The sequence below is a fragment of the Monodon monoceros genome, unplaced genomic scaffold, assembly GCF_005190385.1.
Source record: "Monodon monoceros isolate NGI ecotype Baffin Bay Population unplaced genomic scaffold, NGI_Narwhal_1 Super_Scaffold_19, whole genome shotgun sequence".
Classification (NCBI taxonomy): Eukaryota; Metazoa; Chordata; class Mammalia; order Artiodactyla; family Monodontidae; genus Monodon; species Monodon monoceros.
This window is the reverse complement of record NW_021703775.1, coordinates 31,303,831-31,325,077: the sequence shown is the minus strand read 5'-3', so window position 1 is coordinate 31,325,077 and position 21,247 is coordinate 31,303,831. Positions and strand designations below refer to the sequence as shown.

The window sequence follows — 21,247 nt, the reverse complement described above, 5'->3', positions numbered from 1 at the left end:
TTTCATTCTTTTTTATGGCTGAGTAGTAGTCCATTGTGTGTGTGTGTGTGTGTGTGTGTGTGTGTGTGTGTGTACACCACATCTCTTCTATCCAGTTATCTGTGTTTTGGGGTTTTTTTTGCCACACCGCACAGCTTGGGGGATCTCAGTTCCCCGACCAGAGACTGAACCCAGGTCATGGCAGTGAAAGCTTGGAATCCTAACCGCCAGGCCACCAGGGAACTCACTCTATCCATTTTACCTGTTGATGGACACTTATGTTGTTTCCATACCTTGACAATTATAAATAATGAACACTGGAAAACTAAAAATGGAACTACTATATGATCCAGCAATTCCACTCCTGGGTATATATCCGAGAAAAACAAAAACACTAAAAAAAGAAACTAGCACCCCAAATGTTTATACATACTTTTAATGATTTCTTTTTTTTTCTTTTTGCGGTATGCGGGCCTCTCACTGTTGTGGCCTCTCCCGTTGCGGAGCACAGGCTCCGGACGCGCAGGCTCAGCGGCCATGGCTCATGGGCCCAGCCGCTCCGTGGCATGTGGGATCTTCCCGGACCGGGGCACGAACCCATGTCCCCTGCATCGGCAGGCGGACTCTCAATCACTGCGCCACCAGGGAAGCCCAATGATTTCTTTCTTAAGGGAAAATAGTAAAGAAGGAAAGGATCAGAAATGGGATAGTAAATGATTTCAATTTAAATAAGTCAAGGAATGTATTATTAGAGAGAGCAAAGGTCACTAAATGAAACAATATCAGCCAGATACATTACAACATGGTCTACAGACCACTGCTCTAGCACTAAATCAGAAATGATTCCTTGTTATAATCATTCTTTTGTATTTTAATAATTAAACATCTTTGGACAAGGTCCAAGATGAATTATACACTATAGTAAATTGCATATAACAAGCCTCTATCCTTTTTACAATAATTTTTCAACATAGGCTCTCAATAGCTAATACTCACCTAATAAGAAACTGAAGGTATTCTTTTCTATTTCTCCTAATCATCTCATTCAAATCCTATCACCATGAATTTCCTGGGTACTTGGCTTTAAAATACTGTACTACTATAAACTTTAAATTCAAGCCCTGGATAGGTCTACATTCATTTCAGCAGAAGCATCTTGAAATGCTGAATTATCTTCAATTTCCTTCAATCATTTATTGTAGCTGCCAAACTGAAATGGCACACCTTAAAGGCAACACTAAACTGAAAGGAAATAATAAAAGAGTCTCTTAAATGTTTCATTTATGAAAGCTTATCTTTCCTGCCATGAAATTTTGTGTACTATCTGAAATATATCACTTTACAAAATTGACATCTTGCATGCAGTTACTTTGCCATGATACACTTGCCAGACTTCAAGGTTTTGGGGAGGGGGGTCGGAGGGAAGGGACTGGCTTGTTTTCTCAACCTTTTATAAACAGAGCTAGGCTGGTTTTGGTTTTTGGCCTAAGATTGGGAGTAGGGGGTTACAGAATTAAAATTAAGTCTCAATTGCCAGTAGATATCACTATAGCTACCCCCTTTTCTGGATAGCTTTAACTAATCTTCCTGGCTATATTAAAATTATACCATAAAATAAACACTTTAAAAGGCACATCAGGTCAGAGGGTGGCTGCTCTCTGAAAGGAAAACAAATCTGCAAACCAAAATTATTCAAAGCATTTTCTTGAAATCCTGTGCACAAGCAATATAATACCAAATTAATCAAGGAGAACAAATCTACAGAATAATGTAATAAAATCTGTATACTTTTCCTCCTAACATAATTGTTAATGAAAACTATAAAATGCTAATATTTAAAATGAGCAAAATATGGTTTGTATTTCCAAAACTGATGAGTTTTAGACCAGGATATAGGGAAAAGAAATGTTTTTATTAGTTAAGTACATTCAGATCACATTTATATAAAATAGGTTGCTATTCAGTTAAAAGAGCCCCTGAATTTATCAGAGCAAGTTTACTAACTATTCTATGAAGGGAGAAAACAAGATGCCAGTTCTTCTTTTTCTCCACTTTATCTAACAAACTTAGCTATTACACGAGGCTCAGAATCACTGTTCAAACCTTTCTCAGTTAATGTTACTTTGTAAAGCCAGAATTTCTGATAATTTATTGCATAAAGGTATGGTTTAACAGTATTATAAGCTAAGTGATTCCTAAAACATCTTTTTCTCCAATGACCTATGCTTAGGAAAAAGTATCTATATTCAATACATTGTCCATTTTTTAAGCATTTCCTGTATTTCTAGTCAATTTTTAAAGGCTCATTTAGAAATAATACTAATCCATTTCTAATAGCTAAGTAGAACAATTTTTTTAATTTGCAGGGTATCTTAAAAACCAATCAATTTGACATAACCTCAAATTCCAGGAATGTAAACCATAATTCAAGCTTCAGTTTTCCTCTTAAAATATTCTACTTACTAAAATGAATTCCCATCCTGCAACTATGAACAATAAGAAAATTGTGCTTAAAATAATATTAAAAGACTAAATCTCATTATTTAGTATTAGATTAATAATCCATAATTCTAATCTTAAAAGTATCTATAGCTATAACCCCTCCAATTTGTTAATTCCCAAAGAGATTAATACAAGATATAATTAACATCTAACCTTAGAGCAGACTGTCATTTGGAACAAACTATGCTAACAATAACTGTACCATAGTCAAATAGATCAACCCATCACCCTTTATGATTCTGACTAAGGTTAATGAGCACAACTTGTCATAAATTTTCCAGTAACTCTGAAAAACTGAATTGAATGAAAAGACTAGTGTTTTCATAATACTTAAAATAGAATAAAGGCTGGAGTTGTCTTATCTGGAACCTAGCACAGTATTTAACAATGTAAATGTCATTAAGTATTTGTAAAATGCATAGACAAAAAATAAGCAACCCAATACACTTACTATCACTCAGCTCCTTACTATGTGCTAGTAAGTACTTAAAATCATACATAATAAAATGGAATACACTCAAATTGTTTTTTACCTCTAATAAACACTTAAAAGAATTGTTCACTTAAGAATCTCCAGTTTAAGAGAAGGTAGAATTGGACTTTCACAAACCAATAATTTGGCTAATGACTTTCTGCAACTGCATGACATTTTTCATTTAACTTTTTTTCTTAATGAAATGAGAAAATATAAAGAAATGCAAGCTATAACCTTCTTTGCAATAAATAACACTAGGCCACTATATTTGATCTTAATAACATTTATTTCTCTCATGAAGAAGTTACTTTAAAAAAAAAAATTTGAATTTTGAGGAGCCGAAGGTGAAAAAAGGAGTGAACTAACTATAAGTGTTCTTCCACTTCAAAAATCATCTGACATCTGAGCCAGAAGTCTTTCTGCATCTATCAGTGACCACCTCTTCATGTGTCATAGAAAGAGTTCAACATGCGTTACAAAATCCATTACATTTTAAGACCATTTCCAATATCTGCTACCATAAATCAAGAAATCCATTTATTCAAGGTTACTTATGGAGAATTAGTCACACAAAAAATTTTAACAACTTCATTTTCAAAAATTAAAGTATTTTACTGTACTTGGCATTCCTATACATAATGATGTGAATTCAAAGACTGAAAGCATTAAGGGTATATAATTAAAATTCATGGGCTTAGACATAAAAAAATTCGTTTAATATTTAGAATTCTCTGTAGCAAATACTGCAGAAAAATAAATCAGAATATAAACACAATGTAATCTCCTTTGGATTTCTCCTCTGCTTAAGTGGCATTAAATAACATACAAAGTTGTTCCAAAATACTTCTATGTAATTGCTATAGCCTCAGAAACATACAATAAAAAACTCTGAAAACATGAGGCCAAGAGAACTGTGGGCACTATGCATAAGGAACAAAAACTCGTGAATTCCCCCATTCCTAAGGATTTCTAAAAACTACCTTCCTAATTTCAAGAGAAAATTTACTCAAAAGAGAAAAATAAAAAACAGGTCAGCTACACAACACTTACAGCTTTACTGATAGGGTACAGCCATTATGCCAAAATTCAGCCATCAATATACAACCTCATTTCCCATCTAAAGTTAATGAGAATATATTTTACTTTAAATGGGACATAGTGGCAAAGTACCAAGAATTAAAGAATAACCTTAAAAGTCTTAATTTCATACTTCAAATATCACAAAAAGCAGTAATTCCCAAAATCATGAAAGCGTAATGAAATAACTTCACAGAAAAAATGGACATTTAAGTCATTTCTTTCTTTCTTAATATTATATAGTGAAAACAGATGTATTTAAAACTTCAGCATACTTCATAAAATCATTATTCATCGAAAATAGACAAATGTTTGCAAAGAACATTTAACTTAAATTTCATAGTTGCTTATAAAATGGCACTTGAAAAATTGACCTATATAAGGAAATAAGAGTCTTGTCAAGAGACAGTAAACTATAAATATAAAATATACCACAATGTTAAAAAAACCACATAATGTTCTATAGGGAAATCAATAAGGATAACTTAATCTTTCTGGGGGAAAAGTATTTAGCATTACAAATTTAAAATGCAAATTTTACACATGAATTCAATATGGAATAATTTAAACCTTACAATGGCACATAATCATCATCTATTTTGTGGAAAACAATAAAAATTATGTACTTTTTGAATATGTGTACATCAAAACCAAAAGGTTAACTTTTACTTTTTCCTTTATTGGCAATTTTGGATGCATTTTTAGGTTTTGGTTCCCATAGGGCATTTTTTACAAATCTTGAAGCCGCAGCCCTGTCTAGCTTGCCAGCCTTTTTCTTGTCTGTTATTTCCTTGACTCTGTTCATGTATACTCTGATTCTCTCCTTAAAGACAAAAAAAGAAGAAAGGCAACAGATTTACTAAGCTGCTCACCACTGAGTTCTATTATACTATACCTCAGTTCAATTCAACAGCTTTGTATTTATTGCTTATTGAGTGGCGCTAATAAGTGCAAAGCGAATAGGATAAACACATTCCATGTACTCCTGGAGTTCACAGTCTGAGGGGAATACAGATATCAAAAAAGTCATTTCAGAAGTGTTCTGAGTGTTTCAAAAGAGGAAGATCTAGACACTACAGAGATAAACATTTAATTGTTTATATGTGGTTATACTAAATTTTTAAATTTAGCATTCACCTAAATCCACATACTAACTCTCTTGTATCTGAAGTCTATAATCTAAAATAGAGCTTTCGGGACTTCCCTGGTGGTCCAGTGGGTAAGACTCTGCACTCCCAGTGCAGGGGGCCCGGGTTCAATCACTGGTCAGGGAACTAGATCCCACATGCATGCCACAACTAAGAGTTTGCAAGCCGCAACGAAGAAGCCCACATGCCACAACTAAGAAAGCTGCATGCCACAACTAAGATCCCACATGCTGCAACTAAGACCTGGCGCAGCCTAAATAAATAAATAATTAATTAATTAAAATAAAGCTTTCACATACTTTCAACATACAAACTAAACTCTCCAGAAATTTTTCTAAACAGGAAATGGCTAAGGCGTATTTAACTATTTATTTTTTTGTGTTACCTTCATGTCACAATTAAAATAAGTATAATGAAAATACAAGATCTTTTTATCCAATGTCATAGTTCTGACTGAAAAGCACATGATATTTTCTAATGAAATATACAGTTCTAATCAGACTTTACAAGGTGAGAAACATACTAGGTTGCTGTACTACTTTGAATCTTCTGAGACCACTAATCAGAATAAAGGGCTATTCTATACTTCAGTTGGAGAAATAAAGGCGTGAGAGCTATAAAACAGCAGAGTAAATGATTGATCACTGCTTAAAAGTTTCATTAAAATAATCAAAATAGTTATATAAACATACACAGAAAAATGCAGAACCTTAGAATTTTTTAATTTTAAGAAACTGACAACCCTGTTCAAAACCCTCTCAAGGCTCGCTATTTCTCTGAGTAAAAGCCAAAGTCCTCACAACACACACCCAATCCAGCCCTGCCCAGAATGATCTTCCCTCACAAACCCACATGGCCAGCCCTCTCTTCCATCCAGTCTCCTCAAATGTTCACCTTGTTAATAAGTGTTGCCTTTACTATTGAAAATGGCAATCCTACCCAAGCACTCCAATGCCCCTTACTCTGTGCTATTTTTTTCTTTTTTCCCACAACGTAACTTTCTAACATACTATATATTCATATGTATTTATTATTTGTTGTTTGTTTGATTATGTTGTTTGTTTCCCTCCACTAGTAGTCTGGCACCTGCCACAAAGGCAGGGTTATTTATTGGCTTTATTCACTGAGGAATTATCTCACTTGGAAATAATGCCTGGCTTCCAGTGGGCATTCAAATATTTGTCAAATGAATAAACTATTTTCAATGCCCTTCTCCATTCATGATAGATATGGCAAATAGGCTTCCTCTCACATACTAACTCTGTGATCAATTAGTGACATCTGTCACAAGGTCAGAAAAGGGGAATAGGTTTATGGATGCTTTTCATTTATCAACCCTTGTCCAAAATATAAATGTACTTCCTCCATAAAGTGGATTCTGAGGGAAAAAGAAGGCAGATGATTTTATCTTTTTCCAGTGACAGAATTAAGTATTACACTACTCCAAATAACTTTGTGTTTAAGAGAAGAAAGAGGAATTTTATAAATGTAAAGTCCATATTAGAAAGGTGAAAGCAGATGATACAATGCATACTTCTTAAGATTTAAAGCCAGTATCACTTGTCAAATCAAGCTCTGTGGATCATACTGCTTTATATTTTTGCTTTAAGTATCTTTCACAATTTCTGTATTTAAAAATAAATTTACTTTTCCCCCAAGAAATTTAAAAGAAGAAAATGTCTTAGTCTACACATTTAAAAATTGAAGACGGCAGATCTGGTTTACTCATTTTTTAAAATAAATGACCAAGTACTTTACTAAGTTATAAAAAAACATACATATCAACCACCATAAAACTTTAGAACAATAATACAGTGTCAAGTGTATTTCACATATATATTTACCTTATATTTTATAAACACAAAGAATAAATTTATTAATATTCTTATTCATAAAGCCAAGTCAAGAAGGTAACCGTAAGTTTGATTTCTAAATTTTTTTCTTTCAAATTGAATGATTTGATTTAATTTTTGAAGTCAGCAAAAACTCCAAGATACCAGACCTTATATAATATACTATACTTATACATCTAAATGGAATACAAAGACAAACCTAGAAGATTTATTACAGGTTGTAAATATGTCACTAATGCAGAATTACTGGACAGTACACATACAACTGGTGCCAAAAAAGCTTTTAGCTTTGTTGCCGAAGTGGATTCTTTACTGCTGAGAAAATGAATTAATGGAAGAATTGAAACGGTGGAGGAGAAACTTTCCCATCTTGGCTAGTAAATCAACTAGAATATACTTTTAAGAATTGCATAAGAGTTTAAAAAAAAAAAACAGGCAGTTGTAGAGATGAACAGGATTTCAAGAATTTATAGGAAAAATAATATAGCACTTATAAATAATTACTAGAATCGTGACATTTTCCCATCCACAGATTTATATAATATATGGAACACCCTTCTCTGACAAAGGTGAGAGAAAGAAAAACTAAAGGCACGATGAAATCTGGCTCACTTTCGTAATTTCATCCCTAAATAATTCTGTTCTCCACAATTAGTGTGATAAAGGTACTAAGATTTTACCTTTAGAAACACTACAACAGACATTACACGTAAAATAAAAAGAAATCGATCCACTGCAATCTTACCAATTCCTGCTTTACTGGATGTTCCTTAGGATTAACTCCCTGCGTTGCCAAATAAACTACAAGAGAAAGATTTCATGGAATAAAATGCATATATATTAATTAAGAGCATTAATTAAAGAAACTCTAGTTACAAAAAGGAAACGTCACACAAATTATTAACTAAATCTTAAATTATTCAACCTCTTTGTAATATTAAATGTATGTGTGGCTCATGGGCATCTGGTACTCTGATTTAAAAAGAAATAAATATCTGACTATTAAAATTGCCATAAAGTATAATTGCTAGCATTTTAAAAAATAAGTCACCTTTGACATGATAAATAATTTGCTTTCTAATTAACTCTAAAGTAATATACATACCCCAAAACATTGAATTCAATGTGTAAGCAGAAACTAAATCCACTTTTGCTTGTTCAAGTGGGTCCAACTATTAAAAAAGAGGGAGAGAGAGAGAAAGAAAAAGAAAAAAGAAATTAAAACTTTGAGCACCATCACATATTTTAAACTTTCACCAAGTACAATGTATCAAAGAAATGTTTTTTTCACTTCCTATAATCCAATAATCAAACCAAATAATCTGGAAATAATTTGCAAAAAGAAAAGTTTTGTTAACCAGTGATTTTTGCCCACAAATTTTCACTTCAGCGTACCATCTTTAAGTTAAACAAGGAATGTGTATAATCCAAAATAAAAAAAAATTCTTTTGAATTATTTTAATTTCAGGATTTACAATCTGGGCTTTGTATGTCAAAAGTAATTCATCAATATAAACATTGTACATGATGCATTTATGTATAAGAAGCAGGCTAAAATGCTTAGGCAATACCAAAGACAGAAGAAACATAATGAGATTTGTTTTAGACTGTCAAAGTCAATTTACTCTTTTTGTCCTATAGGGTTTCCAGAAACCCTGATAACATCATTGTAATACTTAAAAGGTCAAAGATAGAGTCTGTCAAAAAGAATGCTGGGAGAGCTTTTTTTTATTCAAAACCAAGTCAAAATAAAAATATAGTTAGGAGGTATTTCCTAAGCTTGGAGTTTGTTATATTTTCCCCTTAAAGATATCCAAACACTTAAAAATTGAAATAAAGGGGGAAAGGGGCATATTTCATGTATGTTTCTTCTTCTATATGTTTCATAACATAGCACTCGGTTTTATGAATACATTTTTAGAAATTACTTAAAATACCTTCTGCAACAACTCATTTCTAGAAACAGACATCATGGTCTTCAGCATCTCATCCACAGCACCAATGGAATTCTCAAATGTTGATAAATATTCATGAATTTCTACTGGATAGTCTTCATTAATTTCTTCGCCTGCCATTATGTTCAACTGGGAAAAAATTAAATTCTTAGTTCATACTGGAGACAGAGAATGCTCTCTAGGTTACAAAAAAAAATTAATAGGTCATATCATATGTTTCAAAAGTGCTAAAAGAGTTAAAACCTGAAGTTAATCAAACAAATCTTCTTAGAATATAATTCTGGAGCAACCACGTTTAAACTTCCCCTCTTCTTAGGCTGCTGGGGAGTGGGGGTGGGCTGCCAGGATAGGACCCACCCAAGTTCATTAATGCTACACATATCAATCCCTCAATCCCTCGATGCTTTTTGAGAACTAAAGAGATACGACTACCAAACATGTTATATCAATAATAAAAACCCTACATTTTAAAAACTTTCTGTTGAAGTTAAAGACTAAGCAAAGCAATGAAAGTGTGATAAATATACACCACCCCCTAATGCTTGCTGAAAAAAATAAGCAAAGCTCTTTTTTTAAAAAACATACATATTAGCACTTGTAAATTTAGATGTTGATCTAGCAGCATGGTATATTAAACCAAAAAATTAGAAATCTTAGATCTGAAATATTTTATGATTTATCACTAAAATTACTTTTCAAGCCTATATTTATATTTATATATATTCCTTAAGCTTAAAATATTAATAAGAAATTCAAGAGTCAATAGATCACATAAAGTCTGTAAGCAGAAAAGATGAAACATGGGAGAAATAAACTGTATGGTTTTCATTTAGGCTAGAGCATACCTTGACGGCCCATTCTTTAAAATTCACATTTACATCATAATATTTACTAGCTATATGAGGAAAAGAAAAGTCCGCATCAATGTATTTAATATGGTATCTAAGATCAAATTTCAGAAGCAATTCCAAGCCACTGTACCATCCTTAGGTTTTATTAGCTGAAAATACCTCTTTCATTACACAGCTAAGGAGAACATCAAGAATGTGCAAAATAACAAACAGCATAGCCAAATTGAAGTAAAGGGACTCGGGCTTTCCACCTTGCCTGATCACTGACTTTGTTACCTTAGATAAATCACTGAATCTCTCTGGGCCCCAAATATCTCATCCATTAAATAAGGCATTTGGTTTAATGGTCTCTAAAGTCCCTTATAATTCTAAATGTTATGACTATGTCATTTAAGTTTTAAAAGTACTACTTGAATATTTAGTCACAATATATCCACATTTCTATTCAACAAATACAGTCCACTGAGACATCTGGTTTCATTTAAAATTTTTAAAAAGTGAAGTCCAGGGGTCTATTACTACTCACACTGTAAAGTTATTATCCAACTACTGTGCAAACAGCAATTAAACAAAGGACTATGAGAAAAGAAAACCACACAGGAAAGAACTGTGACTTCCTATTTCAAAAAGTTAACTGAAAATATGGATTTGCCTCTCATTCCTCCCAGAAAAATCTCTCCAAAATGACAGAAGAAACACAAAAATAAGTCCACAGTAATGCTGGAAACCAAGAAGGGCACATATCCATCAGCCGACCTCAACAGCAGAAATTTTTATAAGCTAAAGAGCAAATGGGATTAGACTGATAGGGAACAGAACCAAGGAGCCTGCAATCCCTTACAAACAAAAGAGAAGGAGAATCTAGGAATAAACCCAAGATGAAGGACAGTAAGAGGTGAACCATGCGGGCTGAAAGCTGCTAAACCAATCTCCCAATCTGTGAAAGGACAGCTCCAGCATCTACTGCCCAGATAAAGGTATTAGTACAGGGACAGACACAAATATAGAGAAGACTTGATATTTCTTTTCTTTCCATAAAATTTTAAACCAATAAATTTGAAAAATCTGGATGATAAGAATGAGGTGCTAGGAAAAAAAATTACCAAAACTAACCTAAAAAGAAGTACATAAAACAAACAGATCATTACACAGACCAAAAAAAAAAAAAAACACTTTAAAGAAGTCAAAGATCTACGCTCCAAAAAGGTTCCAAGTCTAGAAAATATTATAGGTAATTTCTTCCAAACCTTTAAGAAACAGTTAATTTTTATGGTATTTAACTGTTTAAGAACACAGAAGGAGATGGAAAACTTAGATACCTATTTCACAACATACACAAAAATAAACTCCAGATGAATTTAAGAGATAAATGTACAAATGTATTAAAAGATTATATACATTATATAAAATATGTATATAATCCAAATGAAACCCAAATGCTATAAAAGGAAATGGCTGACAGACTTAAATACATAAAAACTGAAAAAACATCTATATGGTAAAAGTATACCATAAGCAAAGTTAAATGCAAGAAACAGCACGGGAGAAAATATGTGCCAAAATACAACAAAGGATTAGATTATATAAAGAGTTCCTACAAAGCATAAAACAGATTAAAATAATGAAGATCTCACCCATCAGATTGGCAATAATTTTAAAGACTGGCAAAGTTTGACGTTAGCAAGGGTATACACTGGAGGTGGAATATAAATTGGTACAGATTTCTTAAATGCACACACCCTTTGACTCAGGATATCCTCTTCAGAAAGTAGCCTACAGAAATCCTTGTATACACGCATATAAGTTTATTAAAATGGACTCTTCAGACCCTTCTCTTAAAGTGGGGACTTTGCCTGACATCAATTTTTCTCTCTGCTGGATCACTGCCCATAAGCTTGAAACATTTTATTCCTCCATCTTAGATAAGAAACAAAAGAAACACCTTGACTTCATATGCCCCTCCAGCTTAAGCCCCATTTTCTATCTCCCTTTTAGAACAAACTCCTCAAAAAGGGTTGCTAATATTGAATACTAGAGTTCCAGTTCCTCTCCTTCCATTCTTTCTTGAATCTACTACAATCAGGCCCCCTATTTCTCACTCAAAATTGTTCTTGTCAAGGTCACCCACTCAGCCACACTGTCAAATTCAATGGTCAATTCTCAGTTCTCGTCGTTTGACATAGCTGGCTCAGTCTGTCTGGTTTCTAGGGCATCACATTTCCTTGGTTTCTCTCTTACCTCACAGGTTGCTTTCTTGGTCTTCTTTGCTGCATCCTTTTCATATCCTCAAGCCTCTTAACCTTGACGTGCCCAAGGGCTGTCCTTGAATCTCTTCTCTAATTTACTCTCTAGGTGAGCTCTGGGTTTAAACTATATTAATAAACTGATGACTCCCAGGTTTGCATCTCCAGCCCTGACCTCGCCAGTGAACTCCAAATTTAATGTCCAACCGCTTACTCAGTACCTTGGTTGGCTGTTAATAGATTCTCAAATGTAATGTGCCCAAAGCCCAATTTATAATCTTGCTTACTTTATCTTGTAATAACATATAATGGAAAAGAATCTGAAAAAGTATATGTATGTATGTATGTATGTGTGTGCATATACAGTAAGTCCCCTACATATGAACGAGTTCAGTTCCGAGAGCGCGTTCGTAAGTCCAATTTGTTCGTAAGTCCAACGAAGTTAGCCTAGGTACCCCACTAACACAATCAGCTATATAATACTGTACTGTAATAGGTTTATAATACTTTTCACACAAATAACACATAAAAAACAAACAAATACAAAAAATAAAGAAAACATTTTTAATCTTACAGCACAGTACCTTGAAAATTACAGTAGTACAGTACAACAGCTGGCATACAGGGGCTGCCATCGAGTGAACAGGCAGGAAATAAACATACCGTACTGCTGTACTCTATATAGTACTATACAGTAAAGTACACAAAAGGACAACCACTTGTAGAGGATGCATGCAAGTGACAATGTACGCCAGACACTTGAACTAACTTACATGACTGGACATGTGAACGTACATTCGCATCTTTGAAAGTGTACAACTTGAAGGTTCGTATGTAGGGGACTTACTGTGTGTGTGTATACACATACACACACACACACACACACACACACATATATAACCAAATCACTTTGCTATACACCTGAAACTAACACAATACTGTAAATCAACTATACTTCAATGAAAAAAAAAAGAATCTAATCTTGCCTACTGCAGTCCTCCCCATCTAATTTCATGGCAACTCCACCTTTTCGACTGCTCAGACCTAAAATTACAGAATAGTCCTTGACTCCTCTCTTACCCTATCTTTAAAACATATTCAAGTCCTACCACCTCTACTGCTACCACCCTAGTCCGAGCCAGTCCAAGCCATCATTGTGTCTTGCCTGTATTGTTGCAATAGCCTTCTAAATGGCTTCCCTGTTTCCATTCCAATAGTTTATTATCAAGAAAGTGATCATCTCAAATCTAAGTCAGATTCTACCATGCCTCTGCTTGGAAACCTTCAAAGGCTTGCCGCCTCACTCAGGAAAAGGCAAAGTCTTTATAGTGGCCGAAGAAACCCTGACTCTCTGCTGCCTCCTCTGTGACCTCATCTCCTCCCACTCTGCCCCTGGCTCACTCCATTCCAGCCATAATGGCCTCACTGCTCTTCTTCTCATTGGGCATGCCCCTATCTCAGAGCCTTTGGACTTCGCTCCTTCCTAGAATGTTTCTCCCGCACCAATGGCTTCAAAGCTCATGACTTCACCTCTGCCAGATCTCTACTCAAATGTTATCTATTGGTAAAGCTTTCCTGACCATCCTATTTTAAAATGCATACCCCTCTTCTCATTCCCAGCACTTCCTATCTCCTTCTTCACCCTTCAGGCCTCAACAGCATCTGACATATTTCATTTATTGTCTGTCTACCTCCAAAAGAAGGTAACTACATGAAAACAGGCAGTTTTGTTCACTACCACTGCCCAGCAGTCGATAAACATTTGTTGAATGAAGACATTATAACCAAATACTGGGAATAATCTAAATAGTCATCAATAGGGGAACAGTTAAATGAATTATACCACATCCATCCAAAAGAGTGAAAATAAAGAAGTAAATCTTTATGTAGTAATACACGATAAGTGGTGAAAAAAAGTCATAGAACATAGTATATAACACGTAATGTGTCTAACAGATGCCATTTATTTAAAAAAATTGTATATGTAGATATGTAGAAAAAGGTCTGGAAGGAGACATACAAAAACAGACATTCTTTCTGAGAAGGGACAGGAAATGCGAATGGGATCAAAGCAGACTCATGTTTTTAGCTCTTCATTCTTCGTTGTTTAAATTTCGTTATTTCAAAAAGCATGTATTAAAATTGTAATAAAAATAAACAATCATTAAATTTAAATAAAGGCATATTTTAATAAATTATTTTGGCTTTTAACAAATACTGCAAGTATAAAAAACACAAAAAAGCCTTTATTTAAATGTGAATTTTTTCATCCGATTTTTCTATTGGAAAATATTTCCCCTCTCAAAATCATGACAGGGATTTTTCCTGCAATTATTCCTTGTCCCTAAGCCCCAGTAAACAAGTAGTTATTTATTGTTAAAATGGGTTACGGTGAACACTGAAAGCAAGGCAGTAAGTAAGAATAATGATTCTCATTAAATCTGAACTGAACCACTTGCCTTTTTCCTAACTAAAAAATAAAGGCAAGGTAGACTGAAAAATAAAGGTTCTTCTATTATCAGAAATCCCCCCCAATTAAAATGATTTCTTCTAACATTCTGTACAGATAGTTCCTGAGTGTTTGTTCCTTCCACAGGGAGCACTGCAAGGAGGGAGCTGCAGAAGCCGCCCTCTGGTCCCCTTTGTTACTCAGATGCCAGGATGAAGCAGTGAATGGATGGTTATCAGCAGCCATAGCCAACATCTGAACCCCACTGCCTGTGAGCCAGGCACTACTCTAAGCAGCCACACACATTCATTCATTTACTCCTCACAGACAACAAACGGACCCACAGTGAGTTTCCGTAACTTGCCCGAGACTGTACGTGGTAAATGTCCAAAGAAGAGAAAGAAGAGAACTCACCCCCCTCTGCCCTTCACTCGCTGCCTGGTTCTACAGGGACTCCCCACCCCTCCACCTACTCCTTCTAAAGCGCAGGCTGCAAGTGGAAGAGGGCATGAGAGAAGGTGCCTCTCTTCATCCCTCAGGAAGGTCTGGCTGAGACTCAGGGGCAGAGGGGAGAAACCCTGCCCAGCAATCCCTACAGGACGTTACTGCCATTCCTTCCCTCCTCTCGTTGGTGATGAGAGCCACAGTGCCAACAGGAGAAAAGGAGGGGCACACGACATCATCCCCTACCTCCTCCCCTCCATTCTCTGCTTCAGGGAGCTCAGTGCAGCCTGGAACCTGGAAGTCGCCCCTCATCGCTTCCTCAGGCCCCAGTCCCATCAGTTCTGTCAATACGGCCTCCTTAATCTCCTTAGCCACAAGCTTTCCCCCATTCTCACTAACTAGATCATTTCAAGAGCCTTGGAGTAGTCTCCCTACTGTCAATTTTTCTCCACTCTCAATGTTAGGATGTTACAAAACATAACTTTTCCATAAAGATAATCTGGTCATGGTACACCCCTGCTTAAAATCATGCAATAGTTTCCCGCCACCTTGAAGATAAACTCCAAACCCCTTATATGGACATGAGGCCCTTTACGATGTGGCCCTTGCTTGCCTGACTAGCCTCATCTTTCATTGCTCCCCTCTTCCAATCCTATAGCTGTAGCCACCACGGCAGTTTTCCAGATGTTCTATGCCCATTCAGCCTAACCTTTCGCCTGTGTGGCTCTCTATACGTGAACCATCCTTCCCACTTCACTTTGTTCAAACCCTGCTTACGTTTGGAGGTAAGATCAGGTTTCCCTTTAGTGCATAGGACTTCTCTGAGTGCCACCCTCCCATTCCCTCTGTCTGGATAAGCACAGCTACAGGTTCTCATGTCACCTAAAACACTATCTGGTGACGTGTTGATTTACTTAACCTTGACTACAAGCTCCCTGAGGGGGTGGTGTCATCAATATGTCACCGCCATGCTGATGTGTCACCAGTGGCTGACACACAGAATGACTTTATGTCTCAACTTGCCCAAGAGAGTCCCCATGTATGTCTATTGTTTCAGCTTGCCAACTGCTCAGCTCCCCATTTCTCTTTCAGAAGTCCCAGTTTGAGCAATAAATTATAGGGTTACCCTAACAAAAGTAGGTTCTCTGACCCTTGCCACCACTCCTCACCCCACTTTGTTAGAGAACATGAGAGCCTAGAGAGTGGCTCCTGGTACCAGCTGGGGTTCAACCAGAGCAGCGGAACCAGTAGGAGGTATTCTGAAGAGATGTATTGCAAGAAACTGGTTTATGCAATTGTGGAGGAATCTGCAGGGCAGGTAAGCAAGAAAGAACATGCTGGAACTCTTGGCTGCAAGCTGAAACTGCTGTCCACGGGTGGAACTTCTTTTTCATCAGGGAAGCTTCAGCTCTGCTTCTAAAGCCTTCTAATTAATTGGATCAAGCCCACCCAGATTATCTACTGTTTGTGTATTTCGATTATATCTACAAACACCTTCAGAGCAATAGCTAGTTTGGTGCTGGACTGAATGGGGGCTGCAGCCTAGCCAAGCTGACACATCAAAAAGACCATCACACTCCTTTAAGCCTCCAGAACTATAGCCAGGAAACGTATATTCCTGGCATCACAAACTGTTGCTCTGACAGCATTTTTCCACAATAGACATGTTATTGATGACTGTCAGGTTCCCAAGTAATAAAACTAGAGTTCAAATTCCAGTTAACAAATGTGGAAGAAATCATAACCTTTAAAAAAAAAAAAGAAAATCACCATTTGGCAACCCCTAGTGAAATTACAGATTCACGTAATGTTCACCGACAGATAAAAGGGGAAGTTTACAATAGAGGAGTGAGACTGCCCGCGCACCGCAATGAAGACCCAACGCAGCCAAAAATAAATAAATTTATTTTAAAAAAAAAACCTATATTCTTTACCTCTATTTTATTCAGAGAACTATATGAATGGATTGCCTTCCCTACACCTAAATTTTCTAGCCACCATAAGGCCACTTTCTCCCTATTCTCATGGTACAAAAGCCTTTCTAGCCTCGTGCTCTCTAGAAACTCCTCCTAGAGTTGTTGTGAGGACTCCCTGCCACCAACATGTTTGGCCTGCTTAACTCGGCTCCCTCATCAACAATGCTTTCTCAAGGAAGCATTCCCTCTTGCCTCACATTGAGTCACATCCACTAGTTACACAGTCTCACAGCACCATGTATTTCTCCATATCACTGTTGTAATTTTATATTTCTGTGATTATTTGAATAGTGTCCATCATCCACACTGGACTGTAAGCACCGTGCAGGGCAAGTCTTTGCTCATATACACTCCAAATATCAGGGTAGCATGTCATAGATGCTAAATAAATATCTATTAAAGAAATGACTCCTCAGTGCCTGGCACGTAGTCAATGCTGAGTAAATGTGGAGTATGTGCTAGGAAGAGAGTAGGGATAAATAAAGCAACTGTCAGACAACCGAGAAAGGACCCATTTGAAGGTGGGTAGCATTAATTTGGGTCTTTTGTGAATTTCTTTAGCAGGGTTCAGTAGGCCTGGAGCAAGAATGGTAATCCAGAATGAGGAACTGACTAATGTTTACAAAGGAAAGGACTTGCAAAAGCATCTTGAAGACAGCTGACTGGGAGGTATGGCTTTGAAGGGAGAGAAGTAAGGCTTTTTCCTCTGCTTGCAATACCCCCTCCCCCCACTCCTCCCCTGTCTTCTGGGCCTAGTAAAACCTATTAATCCTTTAAAACACACATCAAATGCCCTCTCTTCTATAAAGCCTTCCATATCTCCCAAACAAAAGTAGTCTCTTCTTCCTCTTTGCTCCCAAGGTTCTCCAGACCGTTATCACTTACCCATTAATAACACTCCTTCTCATGTATCTTGATAAATCCAAAAATGTCAGTCCTCGTTTATCTATCTGATCCATAACCAGCGTCTGAGAATAGTGAACACATTACTCCACCCTGAATTCCACAACACTATAGACTCCCAAAACTGTCCTTGTCCCCTGATGGCTGTTCTTTCTGTCTACTTTGTTGGGTCTTCATCTCCCCAAACCTATAAAGGCTAAGATGCCTAAAGACTCACGTCTTGTACTGCTTTTCTGTTTACATTCACTCCTTTGGCGATTGTCTCCAGTCTCATGATTTTAAATACCATCTGACAACTCCCAAATGTTCTTTTCCAGCAATGACCTCCCCACTGAACTCCAGACTTGGTAGACTCAATTGCCTACTCAACATCTCCACTTAGATGACTAACAGAGATCTCAAACTTAACACATCATAATGAACTCCCAATTCTCCCTCACAAACCTGCTCCTCCCATAGTTTTCCACTTCTCAGTTAATGGCAATTAACCATTCTAGTTGCCCAAGCCCCAAACCTTGACAGTTCTCTTACAACCCACATTCAATCCATAAGCAAATCTGTTAGCTTTACCTACGAAATACATCCAAAATTGAACTGCTACTCACCACAGTCTTTCCAGCTGTGAAGCTGCTATCATCTCATCTGAATTATTACACCTTCCTAATTAGTCTCCTGGCTTTGCCCTACCCCTCTCTCCAACAACTTGCTCGTAACACAGCAGGCAGAGTGATCCTATTAAAAACCTAAACCAGATCATGTCACTCCTCTGTTCAAAACCTTCCACTGGTTATTTACCCACTGTATCTCCAAATGATTAACATAAAGTCTTGCCACGTACTTAATAACTATTTGTTCACTAACTAAAAACAATGAAAGTAAACTGGAACCAAATTTTCGAGAATCTCAATATCAGATTAGGATAGTGACCATGTGGATCCAAAAGAAAATATATAATAATGTACATTCCAGGGCTGTTTCCATTCCTATACTAAGTAGAGTTACATACAATTATGAACTAAGCCAGGAACAAATCCAAAATATACATAATTTGGGGAGAAAACTAGAGAGACATCCGCAAATGTTGCATCAGAATTCTATTAACGTAATGACCTTTTTGCACTGCATTACCTTAGAAAATGATAGTGAAACGTATATACGACAATCTCTCCATAAATATTGTTGTCTTTGGCAGACAGTCTACACTAGTGCAGCCTGTAACTCTCCTTCATAGAGTAAAATCACGGAGAAAAGATAGAGATGCTAGCCTCTAAAAACAAATTTATCCCAAAGTCTCACAGTAGAAAAAGATATAAATTACAAAGAGGTTGCTCAAGATCGAGATAAATAATTAAATCAGATTACAATGAAATTACTTCAATTGTTAATTCTAAAGTTTAATTCGAAGTGTTTTCAAAATTATTGATGTGAAGCAGTAAAATTACCTTCCAAAACTATGGAATTTGCTTATGACAATATTCTCATCTTCTCTCAGGTGTGCTGTGCAGGTTAAGTAAATAATACAGGTAAAGTTCTTAGAACAGTGCCTGGCTCAGGACTCAATACATTAACTAGTAATACTAGTTATTATTTTACTAAAGTGAAAATGATCAAACACCCCAACCCAGTGGGGACTATTTAGAGCCATATTTTAAGGGTCAACTGTTTGGAAACAGTCGCTAACTGAGATAAAACACATAAAGAGCCATTTGAAAATTTTAAGACTGTTATGAAAAATTACATCACCTCTGAACTGCAATACATACAACACAGCTATCTGAAGACAGCTATAACATCTTTTGACTCAGAACCGTTCTAATTATTTTGAAAAAACATTGTTCACACAATCATTATTTTCTTTCAACAAAACAGTGAGCTCTATCATTTTCCATCAATCACAAACAGTTCACGGAATTTCAATAGGAACTATTTGGTTATTTTCGAATCCAAAGTCAACATTCGGTTAAGTCTCGGTTCAGTCTACTATAGACAGTCCAAAAAGATTAATAAGTGTTTATTTATGATTAATAAACATCTCATTGGGACAGATACATCTTTATCAAGCCAAAACTGTTGCAGTCAACAAACGGCAAGACACAAAAGATACTTTCAAACAGAAGTTTCAGTCACACTAAACTTTCCTGGGCCGTAAAGAAAAACCACTTTTTTGAGATTCCATTAGATTTCACCTTAAGGTCGAAATTAGCCTACCATCTCAGGTGGGCTAATATTGCAGTGGCAGGCAGTGCGTGATCATGTATGTGAATGATAACGGATGACACGGGAAAGCTACTCCCCTACATCTGCCACTTAGGCCTTCCTCCCTCAACCAGGTTTGAAGGCAGCTGAAAATAAACAGTGAAGTCACGTGCTCTTAATTTCTCCGCCCTCCAATACTTGAGAGGCGGAGCTAAGAAGCGAGGAAAAAGCGAAAGGCCGGACCCAGAGACGTGAAGGGCCAAGGTAGGCCGAAGCCAGCAAGCAGCCACAGGAAAGCGGAAGTGGGGGATCTTGCCACGACGCTGCCCCAACGCTCGCATTCGCGGAAAGCTACGCAGCCCAGTCCCCCTCCCCACAGTCAGCCGGAGGGTGACAGGGCGCTTCCAGGAGAAGCGAACTTAAAAGCACGAGAAATTCCAACCCCAGCTCTGAATAATACCTCACGGGCGTTCCACTCCTGCCTCCCAGAAAGCAGTCGGCGGCGGTGACGTCAGCGGCGCGCCGGCTCTGCCCGCGGCGCGAGCGGCGCTCTCCGGTGACCTCACGCTGCTCGCCCCGCCCCTTCGCTCCTTTGTCTTCCGCCTCCAAAGGCCATGCTCCAACCGCGCCGCAGGCCGAAGGTGTAGGAGGGGGTTGGGGCGGGGCGCTGGCACCTTTTTCAAGATTTGCGTTTGGCCAACGCCCACCGGATTAGAAATTGAGCATATTTATCCAGAAAAAAAAAATGTTAGTTACTAAAGCGTTGTGCTGGTTTTTACGTTCGCTGAAACTTGTTACTACTCTCCCATTGTCCGCCTCAAAATTAGCCTCCAAAGCAGCTTCCCAAGTTATCCGTGGTGAAAGTTCGGGTTCTTTGTTTTTCCAACCCATCGCCACGAGATTATTTTGTAAAATACAATCAAAATGAATTGCTTGAAAGATGGATAAAAAGGCAAAAGAGAAGCCTAGATTTCTAATTATTTCAAAAAACATAAAACTGCACTGCAATAAATGAAATCAGAACAAACATAAGAGGAAAAAAAGACAAAGATTGCATATTGCTACTTGAACGATTAGGAGCATCGTTTTTACATTCCTGACTTTATTCCACAATCGTAATTTAACGAAAAGTTATGCATGAAATAGCGATTCCATATATTAAATGCCTACAAAAGCACTTTGAACAAACACCGTGT

At 36.7% G+C, this 21,247-nt stretch overlaps 1 protein-coding gene and 1 long non-coding RNA gene across 4 annotated transcripts in view; both read right to left on the bottom strand.

The window, feature by feature from the left end:
• Positions 1 to 467, bottom strand: part of LOC114900624 — a 52,600-nt gene extending 52,133 nt beyond the window's left edge. For both annotated transcript variants that reach the window (XR_003794896.1, XR_003794895.1), the window contains exon 1: positions 413 to 467. This is a non-coding gene — a long non-coding RNA (uncharacterized LOC114900624). The remainder of the gene's footprint in view (positions 1 to 412) is intronic.
• Positions 468 to 584: 117 nt separating this feature from the next.
• Positions 585 to 20,576, bottom strand: C1D (C1D nuclear receptor corepressor). 2 transcript variants are annotated; one of them, XM_029231889.1, is made up of 6 exons: positions 20,512 to 20,576; positions 8,972 to 9,118; positions 8,140 to 8,206; positions 7,780 to 7,835; positions 4,660 to 4,856; positions 585 to 644 (listed from the first exon to the last, which is right to left on the bottom strand). In XM_029231889.1, the coding sequence occupies exons 2-5, from the start codon at positions 9,107 to 9,109 to the stop codon at positions 4,692 to 4,694; spliced, it is 426 nt and encodes a 141-aa protein (XP_029087722.1). In that variant the 5' UTR covers positions 9,110 to 9,118; positions 20,512 to 20,576; the 3' UTR covers positions 585 to 644; positions 4,660 to 4,691. The 2 variants fall into 2 exon arrangements, with proteins under 2 accessions (XP_029087722.1, XP_029087721.1); XM_029231888.1 differs by lacking the exon at positions 585 to 644 and having other exon boundaries at positions 3,233 to 4,856.
• Between the last annotated feature and the right edge of the window lie 671 nt (positions 20,577 to 21,247).

What these genes read in the sequence shown, in the direction of transcription:
- C1D (XM_029231889.1), bottom strand. Translation starts at nt 9,109, where the DNA reads ATGGCAGGCGAAGAAATTAATGAAGACTATCCAGTAGAAATTCATGAA. An exon ending in GAAATGAGTTGTTGCAGAAG is followed by an intron (nt 8,207 to 8,971) that starts GTATTTTAAGTA and finishes CTTTTTTAATAG; the next exon opens with TTGGACCCACTTGAACAAGC. An exon ending in ATCCAGTAAAGCAGGAATTG is followed by an intron (nt 4,857 to 7,779) that starts GTAAGATTGCAG and finishes TTTGTCTTTAAG; the next exon opens with GAGAGAATCAGAGTATACAT.